Source organism: Peromyscus eremicus, chromosome 9, assembly GCF_949786415.1.
Source record: "Peromyscus eremicus chromosome 9, PerEre_H2_v1, whole genome shotgun sequence".
Classification (NCBI taxonomy): Eukaryota; Metazoa; Chordata; class Mammalia; order Rodentia; family Cricetidae; genus Peromyscus; species Peromyscus eremicus.
Window position 1 is genome coordinate 70992786 of NC_081425.1, and position 18793 is coordinate 71011578.

Here is an 18793-nt window from a genome sequence, read left to right on the forward strand (position 1 = left end):
TTCTACCAATGCTAATGAAACTTTTGACTAGTTCATTAAGAATTTTGTGCAATGTATTTTGATCATATTCATTCCCTCCCCCAAGTCCTTCCAGATCCAACCCCGTTCCCTGCCCACCCCTACTTTGTGTTCTTTTTGTTCAAACCCATTAAATCCCCTATGCATCCATATATTTTTCAGTATGTGTCTTTGTGCTAGAGCATGGTCCACTTATTGGAGGCATCATTGTCAAAGAAAACTGACTTCATCCTCTCCTTGGAGCTATTAATTGCTAATAATGCTTCTACTAGGTGAAGAACTTTGTGCCCACCTCCCTTTTCTTGATCAAACCATTAGGCATCATTTATACATTCCTAGAAGCTCCTTCTACCTGTGTAGATTTGTTGGCATGGTTGTTTAAATGACTGGTGTTTAGATTTGGCATTCAGTAAATAAGATTTACATTAGATGTCTCAGAGTCCTTTGCATTAAAATGTTATCTCTTTTCATTTCCTCTCTTTTAAGGTTGTTTCAGTGCAAGTCTGTAGCCTGAATCCATGGAGAAGATCAATTATTCAGTGGTGTCTGAGTTTGTGTTGCTTGGGCTCTCCAGTTCTCGGGAACTTCAGTTTTTCTTCTTTGTCTTCTTCTCTGTGTTGTATATTGTCATTGTATTAGGAAACCTTCTCATCATCCTAGCCGTGACTTCTGACAGCAGCCTGCACTCCCCCATGTATTTTCTTCTGGGAAACCTTTCCTTTTTTGACATTTGTCAGGCTTCTTTTGCCACACCTAAAATGATTGCAGACTTTCTGAGTGAGCACAAGACAATATCCTTTAGTGGCTGCATAGCCCAGATTTTTTTCATTCATCTCTTTACAGGAGGGGAGATGGTACTGCTGGTCTCCATGGCTTATGACAGATATGTGGCCATATGTAAGCCTCTACATTACATGGTCATCATGAACAGAAGTACATGTACTGCCTTAGTAATAATCTCCTGGGCTGTGGGATTGGTGCATACATTGAGTCAATTGTCATTTACTGTAAACCTGGCATTTTGTGGACCCAATGAAGTAGACAGCTTTTTTTGTGACCTTCCTCGAGTGGTCAAGCTAGCCTGCATTGACTCATACATCACCGAAATACTAATTGTGGTAAACAGTGGAATTCTCTCCTTAAGCACTTTCTCTCTTTTGGTGAGCTCCTATGCCATAATTCTTGTCACAGTTTGGTTCAAGTCTTCTGCTGCCATGGCCAAGGCGTTTTCTACACTGGCTGCTCACATCATGGTAGTAGTATTATTCTTTGGACCTTGCATCTTCATCTATGTGTGGCCCTTTACTACTTACCCAGTGGATAAAATTCTTGCTATATTTTATACAGTTTTCACTCCCATCCTAAACCCCATTATTTACACACTAAGAAATAGAGATATGAAAGCTGTCATGGGAAAAATTACAGCTCGTTACTTCAGACCATCCAAAATTTCTGAAATGCCATTAGTAGCAAGGATTTCCCTTCATTGAGTTAAAACTAAGTTATTCAAATCAGTTGTCTACCTACAAATATTTTCATACCTAAGCAGTGGAGTAAATAAGAATGATAATATAAAGAAGATTAATAAATATTAGTATTGTTTTCCTAGTTTTTAATCTAAGCAAAAGTTAAGTATACCCCCAAAGGAAAAAAAGCACTGAATATTTGATTATTAAATAGTATGTATAGACTGATTGTTTTAGTAATAGGTAAATGTGAATATGGTGCAAAAAATGAGTGGGGACCCAATTCTTTGTCAGGGATAAATTTAGAAATTTGATTTTTATTAGTTTTCTTTTTTGGCTTTGGTGTTTTCTTTGACTGATGAATCTATTTCCTCTATTGTACCCTCTACACCAGAGATACTCTCTTTCATCTCTTGTATTCTGTTGGTTATGCTTGCATCTGTGTTTCCTGTTCGTTTACTCAGATTTTCTATTTCCAGCATTCCCTCTGTTTGTGTCTTCTTCATTGTTTCTATTTTACTGTTCAGATCTTGAACTATTTCCTTCACATGTTTAATCACTTTTTTATGTTTTTTTGGCTTTCTTTAGGGATTTATTGATTTCTTCTGATTTTTGTTTGTCTTTTCCTCAATTTCTTAATTGATTTCTTCTATTTTTTTGTTTGTCTTTTCTTCAATTTCTTTAACAGGATTTTTCATTTCCTCTTTAAATGCCTCTAGCATCTTCATGAAGTTATTTTTAAGGTCACTTTTTTCTGCTTCTTCTATATTGTGATGTTCAGGTCTTGCTGTTGTAGAAGGGCTAGGTTCTTGTGATGCCATATTGCTCTTTATGTTGTTGTATGTATTTTTACACTGGTGTCTACCCATCTCTTCCTCTGATAGGTGCGAGAGGTGCCTGTGTCTGAGCAAGTTGCTATTGGTCCAATTTGTATTTGCTGTGTCTGTGTCTCAGGGGGCCCCTCTGGGTCCAATCTTAGGTCTTGGTCTAATTGGAGCTGGCAGATTCTGTATCTCATGGAGCTGCGCTTGGTACAATCCAAGCTATCTGATTCTGTGGCTCAGGGAGCCGCTCTTGGTCTTATTAGGGTTCTTGGTCCAGTCAGAGCTGACAGATTCTGTGTCTCAGGAAGCCACTCTTGGTCCAATGAGAGCTGTGGTGATGTATTATGTTCCCCAATATATTGTGCATCCTAATAAACTTATCTGGAGTCAGAGGACAGAACAGCTACTAGATGGACATAGAGACCAGAAAATGATGGCACACACACAACTTTAATCCTATCACTTGGGAGGCAGAGATCCATCTGAATCACTGTGAGTTCAAAGCTACACTGGAAACAGCTAGGCATGGTGACTCATGCCTTTAATCCCAGGAAGTGATGGCAGAAAGCAGAAATGTATATAAGGCATGAAAACCAGGAACTAGAGCTGGTTAAGCTTTTAGACTTTTAGCAGCAGCAGTTCAGATTCATTCTGAGTGAGGACTCAAAGGCTACAGAGAGCTGGTGGATTCTGTGTCTCAGGAAGTTACTCTTGGTCCAATGAGAGCTGGTGGATTCCGTGTCTCAGGAAGTTACTGGGGTTGCAGGCAGATGGGTATTGGGGTAAGGTGTGGAACTTGTAGATTGCAGGGTCTGATGGGGGTTTTGGTGGGGGAGCCTACCTGCAGGAGTTTTCCCTGCTGGTCAGCAACTGGGGCAGAATTGGGTAGGGGTTCCAGGGCACTGGCTGTGTCCCAGGGCCTGGGTCCTAGAGGCAGGGCTCTCTGGGTGGGAGAAGAGTCACTCACCCCTTGGCCCAATGAGAGCTGGAAGATTCTGTGTCTCAGGAAGTTACTGGGGGTCACAGGTGGATGGGTATTGGGGTAGGGCGTAAGTCTTGTAGATTTCAGTTGCCCTAGTTTTCATTCAGTAGAAAGTTGTTCAGTTTCCATGAGTTTGTAAGCTACCTCTTGTGTCATTTTCGATATCCAACTTTAATCTCTGGTGGCATGCTAGAAGACAGTGAGGTATTTCAGATTTCTTTGTAGCTGTTGAGACTTGCTTACAGTGTTCAAGTATGTGTTCAATATCAGAAAAAGTTCCATGAAGTGCTGAGAAGAAAGTATGTTCTTTTGGGTTTGGGTAAAATGTTCTGTAAATATACATTAGGTCCATTTGTTTTATAAAGTCTGTTATCACTACCACTTCTCTGTTTAGTTTTTGTCTGGATGATCTGTACATTGGTAAGAGTGGGATATTGAAGTCTCCCAATATCATTGTGAGGGTCCATATGTGTTTTAAGCTGCTGTAGTAGTGTTTCTTTTTTTTTGTTTTTTGTTTTTTGAGACAGGATTTCTCTGTGTAGTTTTGGTCCCTGTCTTGGATCTCGCTCTGTAGACCAGGCTGGCCTTGAACTCAGAGATCTGCCTAGCTCTGCCTCCCAAATGCTGGGATTAAAGGTGTGTGCCATCATTGCCTGGCGAGTAGTGTTTCTTTTACAAAAGTGGTTGCCCTTGTGTTTAGGGAATAGATGTTAAAAAGTAAAATGCCATCTTAGTGAATATTTACTCTTGTGAGTATGAAGTGTCCTTCCCCTTCTCTTTTGATTAGTTTTGGTTTGAAGTTTATTTCACTAGATATTAAAGTGTGTACACCAACTTCCTCCTTAGGTCCATTTGCTTGGTATATCTTTTTCCAACCCTATATACCCAATCATTGATGTTGAGGTGTGTTTCTTGGATACAGCAGAAGGCTGGATCCTCATTTTGCATTCTGTTAGTCTGTATCTTTTTATTAGGGAATTGAGACCACTGAAGTTAAGAGATATCAGTGGCTAATGCTTGTGGATTCCTATGATTTTGTTGTTGTTAGTGGTGGTGGTGGTATATTCATTTCTTCCGTTGTATCTTCAATGCCTGATATTCTCTCTTCCATCTCATGTAATCTGTTGGCAAAGCTTGCCTCTGCAGTTCCTGTTCAAATTCCTAAATATTTCACTTCCAGAATTACCTCAGTTTGTGTTTTCTTTATTATTTCTATTTTCCTTTTCAGGTCATAAACTATTTTATTTGTTTCCTTTAACTCTTGTGTTTTCTTGGTGTTCTTTAAGGGATTCATTCATTACCTCCAATTGTTTGTGTTTTCCTGGATTTCTTTAAGGGATCTATTCATTTCCTCTTTAGGAACCTCTACCATTTTCATATAGGTGGTTTTAAGGTCTTTTCCTGTGCTTCAGCTATGTTCAAACATTCAGGGCCTGCTGTTGTAGGATAGCTGGGCTCTAGTGAAGACATACTGTCCTGACTATTATTGTCTTCTTATGATGGTGTCTAGGCATCTGGGTTTGGGGTGATTATAGCTCCTGGTGCTCATTTCTAGTAGGCCAGGAGTGGGTGGTCTGTGAGATCCACAGGAGGCATGGACAGGGTGGAAGTGAGGTTGCCCTGGTGTTTTGTTGCAGTTCTAGGGATAAGTCTGAGGGACTGGGCCTTCTGGTGGTAACAGAGAGAGCATAGAAGGTCTGTGGGAAGGCTACCAGTCTTCTAGCAGGCATGGTCTGTGGTAGAACAGGGGCCAGTTTCCTTTTTATAAATGATAAAAGCTTGACAAGTCTGAGTTTTTAGAATCGTAAAATGAAGAATATTTCTGAACAGAATTTAGACAAAAAACTCACATTTAAAATGTCTGCAGTTACCAAATGGCTATCAATATAGCAGCAGATACAAATATAGACAAGCATAGACACCAACCAAACTATATTTTTCCAACTTCTATATGGATTAAATTTGAAACATTTTTCACAGTTTGGTTATGAATATTTGTTCTCTAGTTAAGTGAAACTATTGTAGAAGGCTACAAAAACTTCTTAACATGGGAACTAGCTGAAAGAAATGGGATACTGTATGTACTTAATGAGATTATATTATCCATATATTCTTCCTGTACCACTGCATAGTTTTTGGTCTGTGATGATATAAACAACCTTAGTCACATGTTCTCACCACTGTGAATTGAGATTTTCTGTGATTTCCATCCTCTCATGAGAAATTGAAACCCTTGAAAATTATAATCCCAAACAAATCTTTTCTCCTTACATTATTTCTGGCAGACATTTGGGTCACAACAATGCAAAGGTAACTGTATTTGTCAGGGTTCTCTAGAGGAACAGAACTAACAGAATGGATATATATCTATTAAAAGTGGGTCTATTAAAGTGGCTTAGAGGCTGTACTTCAGCTAGTCAAACAATGGCTGACTATAGAAGGAAAGGCCAAAAATACGATAAAAATATGGTATCACAGTGCAGGATATCTCCGCATTCACATTCTGGTGCTCTGAGACCTGGAGGGTCTAGGAGAGCTGCTGGTCTTCAGAATATATTGAAATCCCAATGATTGAAGTTCAATGGCAGGCCTCAGCAACAGGACATATGAACTTGCCAGCAAGAATGAGGACAAGCAGGCAAAAATCAAAAGCTACCCTTTTCATGTCTTCTTGTGTGGACTGCTACCAAAATGTGTTGCCCAGATTTAGGGTGAATCTTTCCATGTCAAATGATACAACCAAGAAAATCCCTCACAAGTGTGCCAAACTACTTGGTTTTTAGTGGAATCCAGATGTAATCAAGTTGATAATCAAGAACAGCCAACACAAATTCACCCCTTGTCAACTTGACACACAATAACATCTCCTTATATCAAACATAATTCCCAAATGAAAATGTCGAGAAGAGCTGACCTTTTGAACAGTACCTGAATAGAGGAGTGAGGATTAAGAAAAGACAGAGAGAGAAGATAGTGAATACTGCAGCAGCCCGAATTTATTTCTCACAGCCTTTTTATACCCAAAACAAGGGGAGGCAAAAGACTTCCTTACCATGGTTCAAGGAACAAATAAGCACAAACACCTTCTTAATTCTCAAAGCATCTAATAACCATGCCTTTGGCCAAACAGCTTGTTATTTGGCCTTGAGGAGCAAAACATCTAATAACGACACCCTTGGCCAAACATCCTGTTATTCAGTCTTGTGGAGCAAAAACAAGCTTGAACTCTTTGACCTTAATTCAAGATGAAATCAAGCCACAAGGTGGAGTTATTGTGGGCTCCCACATGAAAATAGTAACAGACCAGAATTCTGCCTAACATGATATTACTATCCCACCTACAAATGCAAATGCATTACTAATTTTAGAATATGTGGCAATGTTCCTTGAGGGATATTCCTCTTAGTACCTCATAACATAAATATGACAATAAATACTGATAAAAGTACAGCCTGTGCTTTACTATATGATAAGTAAGGAAAGAAAAAACAATGTCTGCTTAATGCACATGTATATATATACACACATATTCTTTTTTATTAATTTTTTATTTATTTTACATACCAACTACAGTTTCTCCTCCCTCCTCTCCTCCTATTCCCTACACACATCTTCCTTCTATCCCCTCCATTCATCCACTCCTCTTCCATCTCAATTCAGAAAGGGTAAGACCTCCCCGATAGGAGTTAACAAAGCATGTCATATCAAGTTAAGGCAGGGCCAAGCTCCTCCTTCCTGCATCAAGGTTGAACTAGACATCCCACCATAGGAAATAGGTTCCAAAAATTCAGCTCATGCACCAGGGATAGGTCCTGACCAGTTGAAGAGACGAAGGAGGGATTATATGAGCAAGGGACATTAAGATCATGATGGGGAAACCCACAGAGACAGCTGACTCAAGCTTGTGGGAGCTCACAGACTCTAGACTGACAGCTAGGGAGCCTGCATGGGACTGACCTAGACCCTCTGCATATGGGCAACAGTTGTGTAGTTTGGTCTGTTTGTGGGGTGCCTAGAAGTGAGACTACAAACATATTCTTAAATATGATAGAAATACTCGTGTTAGTTACAATCCTCATTTCTAAAGCTGGTCTCAAGGTCTTATCTAGTAATTCCTCTACTACCAATTCTGTATTTCTGCCATATTTAGGAAGCAACTCAATAAATAGGTCTTGGTTCTTTCCCTGAAGTAGTGACTCATGATTTCATTCCTAAATGGTCTGGGTCCTTTGCAACCAACCCTGCCTGAACTGTTTGTATTAAGTTCTCATTGACTTTAATCATAGTGTAAGATCATAGCAGGAGATGGCTAGGGTGGTGGTTCTCAACCTGTGGATTGAAATCCCTTTGGGGTTGAATGACTCTTTTACAGGGATTACATATCAGATATCCTTCATATCAAATATTCACATTATGATAACCTTAGTGAGATTACAATTATTAATTAAAAACATAAATATGAGGGACTGTATTAAAGGGTCACAGCGTTAAGAATGTTGAGAATCACTGCCTTACATGGTAATGGCCCACACCCATGGACTCCTAAAAATTTCACCGAGGTATAAAGTTCTTGAATTTTGATTGGATTTATTTCCAATCATCTTATGGACATATGCACTACCTAAAAATCCAAAGTGGTTGCTACTTCCTCCTCATCTTGTCCAGTCAGCATAATGTCATCAACATAGTGGACCAGTGTGATATTTTGTGGAAGAGACAAATGTTCTGTCTGTCTTCTGCACAGGCCAAAAACTAGAACTGAAGGGAGATGTCCTGGGAACCAATGATCCTGCATTTTTCAAGTATTTATTGGTGGTCCTAATTTCTGCAATTCCTCTAGAGGATGAAATGATATTTTTTTGCTTCACTATTTTCCTTTGTAAAGGCAATGCCAATATCTTTCATTTTAACTTTTAACTTTTCCAATCATAATACCTATCACTTCACAGGTTAGGAAAACAATGTGAGAATTTTTCCAACTTCTAAGTTTTCTATCCCAATTATACATTCTGGACCCTGGGAAATAACCAAGGAGTGAGTTTGAGGACCTACTGGTCCAATGTAAGACTTCAGTCAACGTTCCATTAATCACCTAACTACATAAGCTCCTGCTTTTACTAGAGGGCAACAGTGCTATTTGCAGTTTCTGGGACCAGTGTCAATTGAGAACCATAAACTCTATAAAGTCTGACTTTCCTCTTTCTTCCCAGTGTGCAGTTACCATTGGTTAGACCAACAATGGTTTTCTTCAGATTGGAAGGCCAAGCAAGGATCAGTTTTCAGCACCCAGGGCTGGATGTCTCAGTAGTTTCAATCTGGCTGGCAGCCTAGAAGAGTCCTTGAGAGCTGCTGGCCTTCAATCTATGTTGGAATCCCAAAGAATTAGGTTCTAATATCAGAGAAGGGACACCCCAGGTATAGAATATATGAACTTGCCAACAGGAATGAAGGCAAACAGAGGAAAAGCAAAAGCTTTCTTTGTGCGTGCGTGCGTACGTGTGTGTGTGCACGCGCGTGCGTGTGTGTGTGTGTGTGTGTGTGTGTGTGTGTGTGTGGACTGCCACCATAATGTGTGGCACAGATTTAGTATCAGTCTTCCCACCTCCAATGATCCATTAAGAAAGTCCCTAACACGTGTGTTCAGTCATTTGCATTTCATTGATTCCAGCTGCAGTGAAGTTAACAACAGAGATAAGTATCACAGTTTAGCTGATACAGTTTCTAAAAAATAATTCTATTTTCTTAAAGAAGATGCATTATATTTACATCTCTACTGTTTGTCTTAAAAACATTTAATCTACACAGCTGTCTCCCGTATGCAGAGGGTGTAGTCTGGTCTGATGCAGGTTACACAGCTATTGTTCTAAAGTTCGTGAGTTCCTATGAGCTTGGTTCAATTGTCTTTGTAGATTTCCCAATCGTGATCTTAAGCCCCCTTGCTCATATAATCCCACTTCCTTCTCTTTGATTGGACTCCCAGAGCTCAGCCTGGTGTTTGGCTGTGGATCTCTGTCTGCATCTGCTTCTATCAGTTGCTGGATGAAGGCTCTATGATGACAGCTAGGGTATTCACCAATCTAATTACTTGGTCTGTTTGAGGAGCCCCTGGCAGTGGGATCAGGATCTATTCCTGGTTCATGAACTGGCTTTCTGGAGCCCATTACCTATGGTTGAACATCTTTACCATTCTTGATGCAGAGGGGAGGGGCTTGGTCCTGCCTCAACTGAATGGTTTTGCTGACTCACCATGGGAGGCCTTATCCCTTTAGAGGAGAAGATGGGGGGTGGGCCAGGGATGGGGAGCAGGAGGAGGGATGAGAGGGGATCTGTGGTTAGTATGTAAAATATAAAAATATTATAAATTTAAAAAGTCAGTTGACTAAAAAAATATTTAATCATTAATTGAAACTGTTTGTTTTAGAATGTATAACTTCCTATGACTTTTAGTGTTCTTTAAAATGATAGTAATGAAAAAAATTTCATTTGTTACTACTTGTATATTTATGACTGACTCTTTAAGATACTTTATATTTTATCATTTATATCTATTGTGAATGTTATCTATTTTCTTTATTTGAGTTTTATAGATATTTTATTTAAAAGTACATTATTTCTATAAGTTCACATTCCAGGTTAAATATTCAAGATAGAAGAGAATAGGGAATAAAATTTTAAAAGGATAAATACTAAAGTTACCATTGTGCTTTGCCATTGTTGAACTGGTCTTTATACTGTTTAGAATTTGCATCACTCCTGTAAATATACTTTTTTCGTAAGTGTGTCTATTTTGTTTGGAAAAATTCAAATGTAATAATACCATTTTCCCTTGAATAATCTACATTTTATTTTACTTTTGGTTCAGTGATCATTTCAGACATTGAATTTTCTAACAGTTTTAAATTATTGTATTTTTCTAGTCTTAAATTTGTGTTTTTCCAATGTCACTCTTTTATAATTGATGAGTTTTGAAGACTAGCTGAACATGATTGTTTTAAAAGCAGAATGAATTATTTCAATCAAATTAAACTGAAAGTAAGTTTCAGAATAATTTATTATTAAACATGTTGATGAAAATTTTGCAGAAAAACATCTTAAAAAATTAACTGAATCTTTAGGAACAAGATAGCATGAAACACAACCAAGATTATATTTACCTAATTATAAAACATCTTTTTTTTTTTTTGTTTTTTTGAGACAGGGTTTCTCTGTGTAGCTTTGCGCCTTTCCTGGGACTCACTTGGTAGCCCAGGCTGGCCTCGAACTCACAGAGATCCGCCTGGCTCTGCCTCCCGAGTGCTGGGATTAAAGGTGTGCACCACCACCGCCCGGCCTATAAAACATCTTTTATTGTTGGTCCATTATTATGTATTTTAGTATTTTTTTCTTGAGTGCATATGTATATGTGTACACACTAAATAAACAAGTATAAATAAGTGATCTTATTTTCAATTTTATTACTTAAAAATGAAATATACATCAGAATATTTGGTGATCTGGACAGCTTATCTAAAACACAGTGAAAAGATTATTGATATATGGAGAAAAATTGAGAAAGCCTAAATGCCTGAAGAATCATTTTTAAGGGAGGATAGTTTTGGATTTCTAATACAGATGATAAGATTAGACAATAAATTCAACTGTTTTTTGAAGTAGTGAGCTCCTTTTTATTGACAGACACTACTCTAAAGCAATTATGGTCACTTATTGACAGAAAGTTAGAGACTGAAAAATAATTTCTCTGACTTAATCTGTAAATACCAAGCAATCTCTGGATTTCATGTTTGTCTATTACCTGATTACAATAACCAGAAAAATTACAACATTTTTATTCCCATAAAAATTATTTCAGGAAACACAGTTACTCTTGCTTAAGGATTACCACATATCTCTAGAGGCATATTTCTTTCCCAGTGAAAGCAGCTTTCTGTGGCAAACATATAAATTGTTGTATTACACTGCCTTAGTCCGTTGGAGTTCTGTGGTTGACAGCAGGAGAGCAGAACCAAGTTAAAACTGTATTACAGATACTTGCAACATGAAGACTCATAGGAGAATATGAGATGATACATACAAACTAAAGAATACTAAATTTGGTGAAAGTAAAGAAAAATAAATTATTAAAACTGTAAGTACTAAACATGGATTATGAGTATATGTTTACAGATATAATTAATAAACATTTTCAATGAAAAAAATCAGCAACTGAAAGATGAGAAAGAAGTTGTCTCAGTCTGGTTGGAAATTCTGTCCAACAGAGGGAAATTATCTTTCTCCTTTTTTCTGTCTTGATGATTCCAGCTGTACTGGTTTGGGGTAATCCTTCAATGATTTGGATCAGAATCTGATAAACACAGGGAACTGTGTTACAATCACCATCTGCTCCTGGGCACCTTTTTCAGGCTTTCTATCTAGAGAGTATTTACTCATTAAATGGACAAATATTTTTTGACTATTAAAATTTGCCTTTCATGAAGAATGGAGTTACTAACAAAGTGATAGCAAATTTTGCTTGAAGGCTTATAGTGAGTAGTGAGACAAATACTATGTGTTAAAATAAAGACAAATACAATTGTGGATATCTATTGTTTCAGAGTTTGTTTGATTGCCACAGTTTTTAGATAATGTTGAAATAATAAATATTTTCATGTAACTAACTTGATCTTTCATCCAAAATGGTTCTCCTATGAGATATTTAGAAATCTGAAAATACTTCTTTTTGAGGTACAACAGCAGTAGAAGATTTATTTAAAAAAAGTTTACGAGTGTTCTGTATATAAGGACATAAATTCTACATGGTACCATAATATAACTCCTTTGCATTCAGAAATTCTATAATGGAAAATAATTTGAGGGACATTCAATTATTTGCTCAATCACATAGTTTGCAAGTGGGAAATTTTATTAATCTTTACTGGTGGGAAACTTAGTTATTAGGAAGAAAATGAGATTAAACATTGAATCTGAACTATTCTCCTTAAATTATGAAATTATAGGAGACTGTGAACAGGATTTCCCTGTTTTTTATTACATTTTTTTAAACATGTAGACTAAAACCTATCAAAAAATAGAATTCTTGAAATAAAAATGAGTCTTTTTTTAAAAAAATATGTTTTCAATTAAATAGGATTTCACCACTCCCCCCTTTCCTGTCTCCAGCCACTCCCAGACCTCCCTATTAAACCTATCCCATGTCCCCCACCATTTTCAAATTGGCAGCCTCTTTTTATTTGACTGTTGTTAGACAACACACACACACACACACAAATACACACGTGTGCATTTGTACAAATGTATATAAATGCAGTCTTTTGAGTTCATTTTTGGTTTTGTGTGTATACGGTTGTAAGGCTGAGCACACTGTGTTGGTTGAGTCTAGCAAAAAATGGCGCTAAATGATTAACGTGTGTAAGCACATCCATCACAGTATATTCTCCTTCCTTCTGTTCTTCTTGTTCACCCCCTCACCATGATTAACATTATTAATCTTAATTCCTTGTCTTTCCTCACCACTAAATAAATGCTGTTTATTTTCCACACTGAAATGGAGTTATGTTGGTATTTCACATTTTGGCAATGGTAATATTTTCTTGATTTTAGTAAAGATGGTGAGAAGTTAATAAACTGTTTGTTTCCTGCTTTCGAATTCCTTCATTCTCTAAAACATATACAATATTTAGTTTATTTTTAATTATTGTTCCCAAACTTCTTAAAATCTTCTGAAGGATTCATTATTACACTTTTAAATTATGCTAACCAAAATGCCAAAAACAAAGTAAAACCTTAAGATAAAATTTATAAACTGTGTTTTTTCTCATTATAATATACATATGTAATTACACTTGTTTCTCACTTTATACTCCATTTCCATATATGCATTATCAAATTAAATTGATACACTTGAAAGCACACCGTAATTTTCTTTATGAATTAGGTATATTGCAGTGCCATTGATGGTAATATTTTCTTGATTTTCATTTAGGTGACTTTACATTGGATATATGGCTCACACTAATGAATCCACGGTATCTGAGTTTGTGCTTCTGGGACTTTCTAACTCTTGGGGACTTCAGCTTTTACTTTTTACCATCTTCTCTATTATCTATGTGACATCAGTCTTGGGCAATGCCATGATTATTGTCATCATTTTCTCTGACTCACATTTGAACTCGCCTATGTACTTCTTACTCAGTAACCTTTCATTCATTGATATCTGCCAATCTAACTTTGCTACTCCTAAGATGCTTGTGGACTTTTTTGTTGAGCGCAAAACTATTTCCTTTGAGGGTTGCATGGCCCAGATATTTCTTCTTCATAGCTTTGTTGGGAGTGAAATGATGTTGCTCGTAGCTATGGGGTATGACAGGTTTGTAGCAATATGTAAGCCACTGCACTACAATCTAATTATGAATCGGAGGTTATGTATAATTTTTGTGTCTATTTCCTGGGCAGTAGGTATTCTTCATTCTGTGAGCCACTTGGCATTTACAGTGAATCTACCATTCTGCGGTCCCAATGAGGTAGATAGCTTCTTCTGTGATCTTCCCTTGGTGATAAAACTTGCTTGCATGGATACATACAGAATGGAAATTTTGACCTTGGCTAACAGTGGCCTGATATCACTGAGTTGTTTCCTGGCTTTAATTGTCTCCTATATCATCATTTTTGTCACTGTCCAGCACCAGTCCTCTAGTGGGTCATCCAAAGCACTTTCTACACTAACTGCCCACATCACAGTAGTGATTCTTTTCTTTGGGCCTTGTATTTACTTCTACATATGGCCTTTTAGCAGGTTGTCTGTGGATAAGTTCCTTTCTGTCTTCTACACCATTTGTACTCCCTTACTGAATCCTGTCATATATTCTCTGAGGAATGAAGATGTTAAATCTGCCTTGAGGAAATTGACAAAGCGCCATGTAAATCCTGGGAAAAACTAGGGATCTCCATGAAGGAGCTTCATATTGACTTAGAATGAAGAGCCTCCAGGGGATTCTAGAATCAGGCAAATTACCTTTGTTTGTGATATAAATGGTTAAATTATAGAAATGACCTCTTGTCCTAAATGCAAAGTAATTGCATAAAACAAGTTGCTGAGTAAAATTTAGCATGATTTCAGAGAAAAATTCTCACTGTTCTTAATTCTAAATGCACATTTAAAAAAATTGTTAGTGACATTTAAAAATATGTATTTTATGTACTCCTGAAATTAGGGCCATGTATTCATCTGGGTTCTCTAGAAAAACAGAACTGATTAAAAAATATATATATATATGCGATTTATTAGGTTATTAGGTTATTATATGACTATTCTAACAATGGCTGTCCCTCAGTAGAAAGTCCAGGAATCCAATAATTGTTTATTTCATGAGGGTGGATGTCTCAGCTTGTCTTGAGTAGAAGTGGGCTTTAATTCCAGGGGAAGAATGGACTTTCCAGTGAGAGTGAGGGCAAGTGGCAAGTGCTTCCTTTTTTCTATGTCCTCTATATAGGCTGCCACCAGAAGGTGCGGCACAGATTGAAGGTGGATCTTCCTACCTCAAAGATTCAGGTTTAGGGTGGAGCTTCCCATATCAAATGATTTAAATGAGAAAAATACCTCACAGCTATAACAAATACTTTATATACTTGAGGGTTTATTTAATTCTACATGTATTCAAGTTGACAACCAAGAATAGCTATCACAAATCCACTCCTTGTCATCTTTGCACACAATCGTATCTCCTTATGTCATGCTTAATTTCCATGATGTAAGTGAATTTCCATGACATAAATGAAAACAACAATCATATTCTAATTATGCATAACATGATATAACTATCCCATGTAAAAATCACAAACATGTTATGTGTTTAACTAGTTCATAGTTATATCAAACATGATATAAATACCCCATGTACAACTGTAAATACATTACATATTTTAGAATAGGTGGCAATGTCCCTTAAAGTACATTTTAGTATCTTAAAATTTAAATATGATAACCACTGACATTCTCTTAATTGATGTTACATTACATGATAAAGTAATTAATGGAAGAAAACATAAATATCTGTACAAACACACTCTTAGCAGAATATGACAGAAACATAGAAATTATAATCCTCATTCCTAAAACAGGTCATGAGTTTTAGATGGTATTTAAACTACATACCTGTAATACCCGTTCTGTATTTTCTCCACCCTCAGCAAGCACCTTGGGAGGTCTTGTTTTTTTTCTTGGAGGGGTGAGCCAATCATTTATTCCTGAAGGGTTTGGGTTCTTTGTCATTATGCTTGGATTGAATTGTTGTAGTTTCCCATTGACTTTAATTACAGAATGTGGTAGTGACACTAAGAGATGTCCTAAATATCTCCTGCACTACAGACACAATTCTTCTTACCTTAATGTGGGAAAGCAACCCAATTTCTTCTTAGTAATGAGGATCTATTGCCAATTTTCACACTGTTATTCCTTCCTTAGCCTGTTGAATGAAGGGCATCAGAAGCCCAAAGTGGACATGGTGAGGTCTGAGCTTTTAGTTCAATGAATTATTTGTTTTGTCTCCTAACAGAAGTGCTCTCCTCTCTGGAACCAAAGCTTCTAGGCCAGCAGAACTTAAGGTCATGGGAACAGGAAACAGAAATTTTCCTAGGGATTAATAGGAATGATAGTGAGTAGAACTATTTCACTTGTACTCCTTGGTTCCTGGACCATTGAATCTTAATTCTGGGGAAAACCATACTATATATTGGATGCTGATTCAAAGCATTTATTGCCTTCTGAAGAACCCTGACTAACAGCCCTCCAGACTGCTGCCAACTAATTGACTCTATAATTATGTCTTCAAAAGTCATTTCCATTGTTCTATCAGCTCAGCTGATTCAGGATGTTGGGGAACATGGTAAGACCAGTGGATTTCATGATTTTGAGCACATTATTGCACTTTCTGGCTTTGAAGTGAGTTTCTTGATGAGAAGCAGTACTGTGTTGAATACTATAATGGTGGATAAGGCATTGTGTAAGTCCACAAATGGTAGTTTTGGCAGAAGCAGTATGTGCATGAATGACAAATGTATAACAAAACTAAGTATTCCAATAGGATAAAGTATTGTCCTCTATGTGAAGGAAGTGGTCCAATGTAGTCAATCTACCACCAGATTCCTGGCTAGTTATTCTGGGGAAATATGTCAGTTCAGGGCTTCAGCATTTGTCTCTGCCGTTAGCAGTTCTAGCACACAGAAGTAGCTGTAGCAATGCAAGACTTAAAGTGAATAGAAGTCCATGTTGTAGAGCCTATGCATATCCTCCATCTCTGCCACTAAGGGCCACTGTGATAATTGGCTCATTTGGGCAGTGACAGAGGTAGTCTGGGAAAGAGGCTGACTGTCTACACAACAGATCATCCTATTTATCTGGTTATTGAACTTGTACTCTGTTGAAGTTATCTTTTGATGAGTATTTACATGGGACTCAGTATCTTCATATCCTTAGCCAATTTGGAGAAATCTATCCACACATCTCTTCCCCAGATGTCATTCTCACAAGATTTCTAATCATGCTCTTTCTAACTCTCTTACCATCCAGGCAACACATTGGCTAAAGCCCATCAATTGGTGAATATTTGCACAACTGGTCATTTCTCTTTCCAAGCAAAATGGATGACCCTGTGTATAACCTGAAATTCTGACCTTTATAAAGATTTCCCTCCATCAGTGTCTTTCAGGGTTATCCTAGAAAGGGATTGTAATTCAGTTGTCCACTTCTGGGTCATACCTGCATAATGTTTAGAACTATTTCTAAACCAGGCCCTAGTCTCCTCTACCTCAACTAGCTGACTATAGGGCACACCCCATAAGACTATAGGTGCATGCTCTGGAGCAGAAGTCATTGCAACAAGAGGAAAAGCCATAGGTATTTGCATAACTTCTTCATGTTGCTTATGTCTTTAAGAACTTCTCAGATGATATCACACATAAACCATTTCAATTTGATAATGGACTTCTGCTGTGCACATCCTACTTTACGGTCTTTTGGGTCAGATAATACCCTTAGAAGGAATATCTAATAATTCTAATACCTTATAAAGAGTATCTCTACATGCACAATACCACTGGACTCCTAAAAGTTTCACTGAGGTAGCAGGCCCTTGAAATTTGGTTTGATTTATTTCCCATTCTCTGGTGGGGATATGTGTTATCAACAAGTCCAAAGTAATTGCTACTTCCCACTCACTGGGTCAATTAGCATAATGTTATTGACATAGTGGGCCAGTGTGATATTTTTTAAAAGAGATAGACAATAGAGAACACTTCAAACCAAGTCGTTACACAGGGATGAAAAATTAATACAACCTTGAGATAAAACTGCAAAGGTATACTGCTGGCCTTGCCAACTGAAAGCAAATTGCTTCTTGTGGTCCTTACAAACAGATTACCCACCCCCAATGCATTTGCTAGACCAGTTTCTGCAGACTATGTACCAGTATATGGGTTAATCTGCTCAAGTAAGGACACACATCTGCTCCAGTGACTGCAACCAGAGCCGCTTTTGATTATGTTTTCAATAGTCAGCTGTCTTCTTCATGACATATTTGTCTTCTGTATTTGCCAAATAGAAGAGTTAAAGGGACCCTCAAGACCCGAAACTGTCGAATTCTTGATGGGTGGCACTAACTTCTGCTATTCCTCCTAGACTATGATATTTTCTTTGGTTCACCATTTTCACTGGTAGAGGCAGCTCCAATGGCTTCCTTTTGTCTTTCTAACTGTAATAGCTCTTACTACTCAAGTCAGGGAACCAAACTTTGAATTCTCCAGACTTCTTCACATACCTATCCAAAATATACATTCCGGAACTAGGGGAATAACTACATATTGGGTTCAGGAACCACTGAACTTACCATGAGTTGGAATTCAGGTTCAACTCCACTAATTACCTAGCTTCCATAAGTCCCTGCTTTAACTGAAGGGCCAAATGCTTCCTTGGGTCTCCTGGAATCATTACCAATTCTGAATCAGCACCAAATAGATCCCCAAAAGTCTGATTGTTTCCTTTCCTCCAGTGTAATGTTACCCTTGTAAAAGGCAGTAGGTCACTATGGGGAAGGATGGGAGAAAGACTAACAGTAAAACTCTTAGGTATTTTAGTAAATCCCTTCCTCAGGGGGACCTGGCCATCCCTTCATTCAAGGGGTTTCAAGTTTGCTTAAGTCAGAAAATTGGACCACTTTCTGAGATTCTCTCTTGCTAGGATCCAGTGTAGCATTTTCCCCTTTTGTTTGGTTTTTCTTCCTTTTTATACACAGACCAAACAAAAACGCAATGAGCGTCTTATTATTTCGTGCCTGGAAGCAACATGACTGATGAGCCAGTTTCGTAGGTGGCCAAGCTTGTATCTCACACTGGCAGCAGAACTTGGCAGTGTAAGAGTCACCCAGGTGCTACAGGTTTTGAAGGCATGAAGGAGTCATGGAGAGCAGCTGAAGTTTGGCACTATGAGAGGCCATTGGTGGAGGTGCAGCCTCAGT

At 37.7% G+C, this 18793-nt stretch overlaps 2 protein-coding genes across 2 annotated transcripts; both read left to right on the forward strand.

The window, feature by feature from the left end:
- The first annotated feature begins 533 nt into the window (after positions 1 to 533).
- LOC131920072 (olfactory receptor 4K5) lies at positions 534 to 1508 on the forward strand. The gene has a single exon (XM_059274490.1). The coding sequence runs from the start codon at positions 537 to 539 to the stop codon at positions 1506 to 1508; it is 972 nt and encodes a 323-aa protein (XP_059130473.1). The 5' UTR covers positions 534 to 536.
- Positions 1509 to 13288: 11780 nt separating this feature from the next.
- Positions 13289 to 14224, forward strand: LOC131920073 (olfactory receptor 4K1). The gene has a single exon (XM_059274491.1). It carries the CDS (start codon positions 13289 to 13291, stop codon positions 14222 to 14224), a length of 936 nt encoding a protein of 311 aa, XP_059130474.1.
- The last annotated feature ends 4569 nt before the right edge of the window (positions 14225 to 18793 follow it).

What these genes read in the sequence shown, in the direction of transcription:
- LOC131920072 (XM_059274490.1), top strand. Translation starts at nt 537, where the DNA reads ATGGAGAAGATCAATTATTCAGTGGTGTCTGAGTTTGTGTTGCTTGGG.
- LOC131920073 (XM_059274491.1), top strand. Translation starts at nt 13,289, where the DNA reads ATGGCTCACACTAATGAATCCACGGTATCTGAGTTTGTGCTTCTGGGA.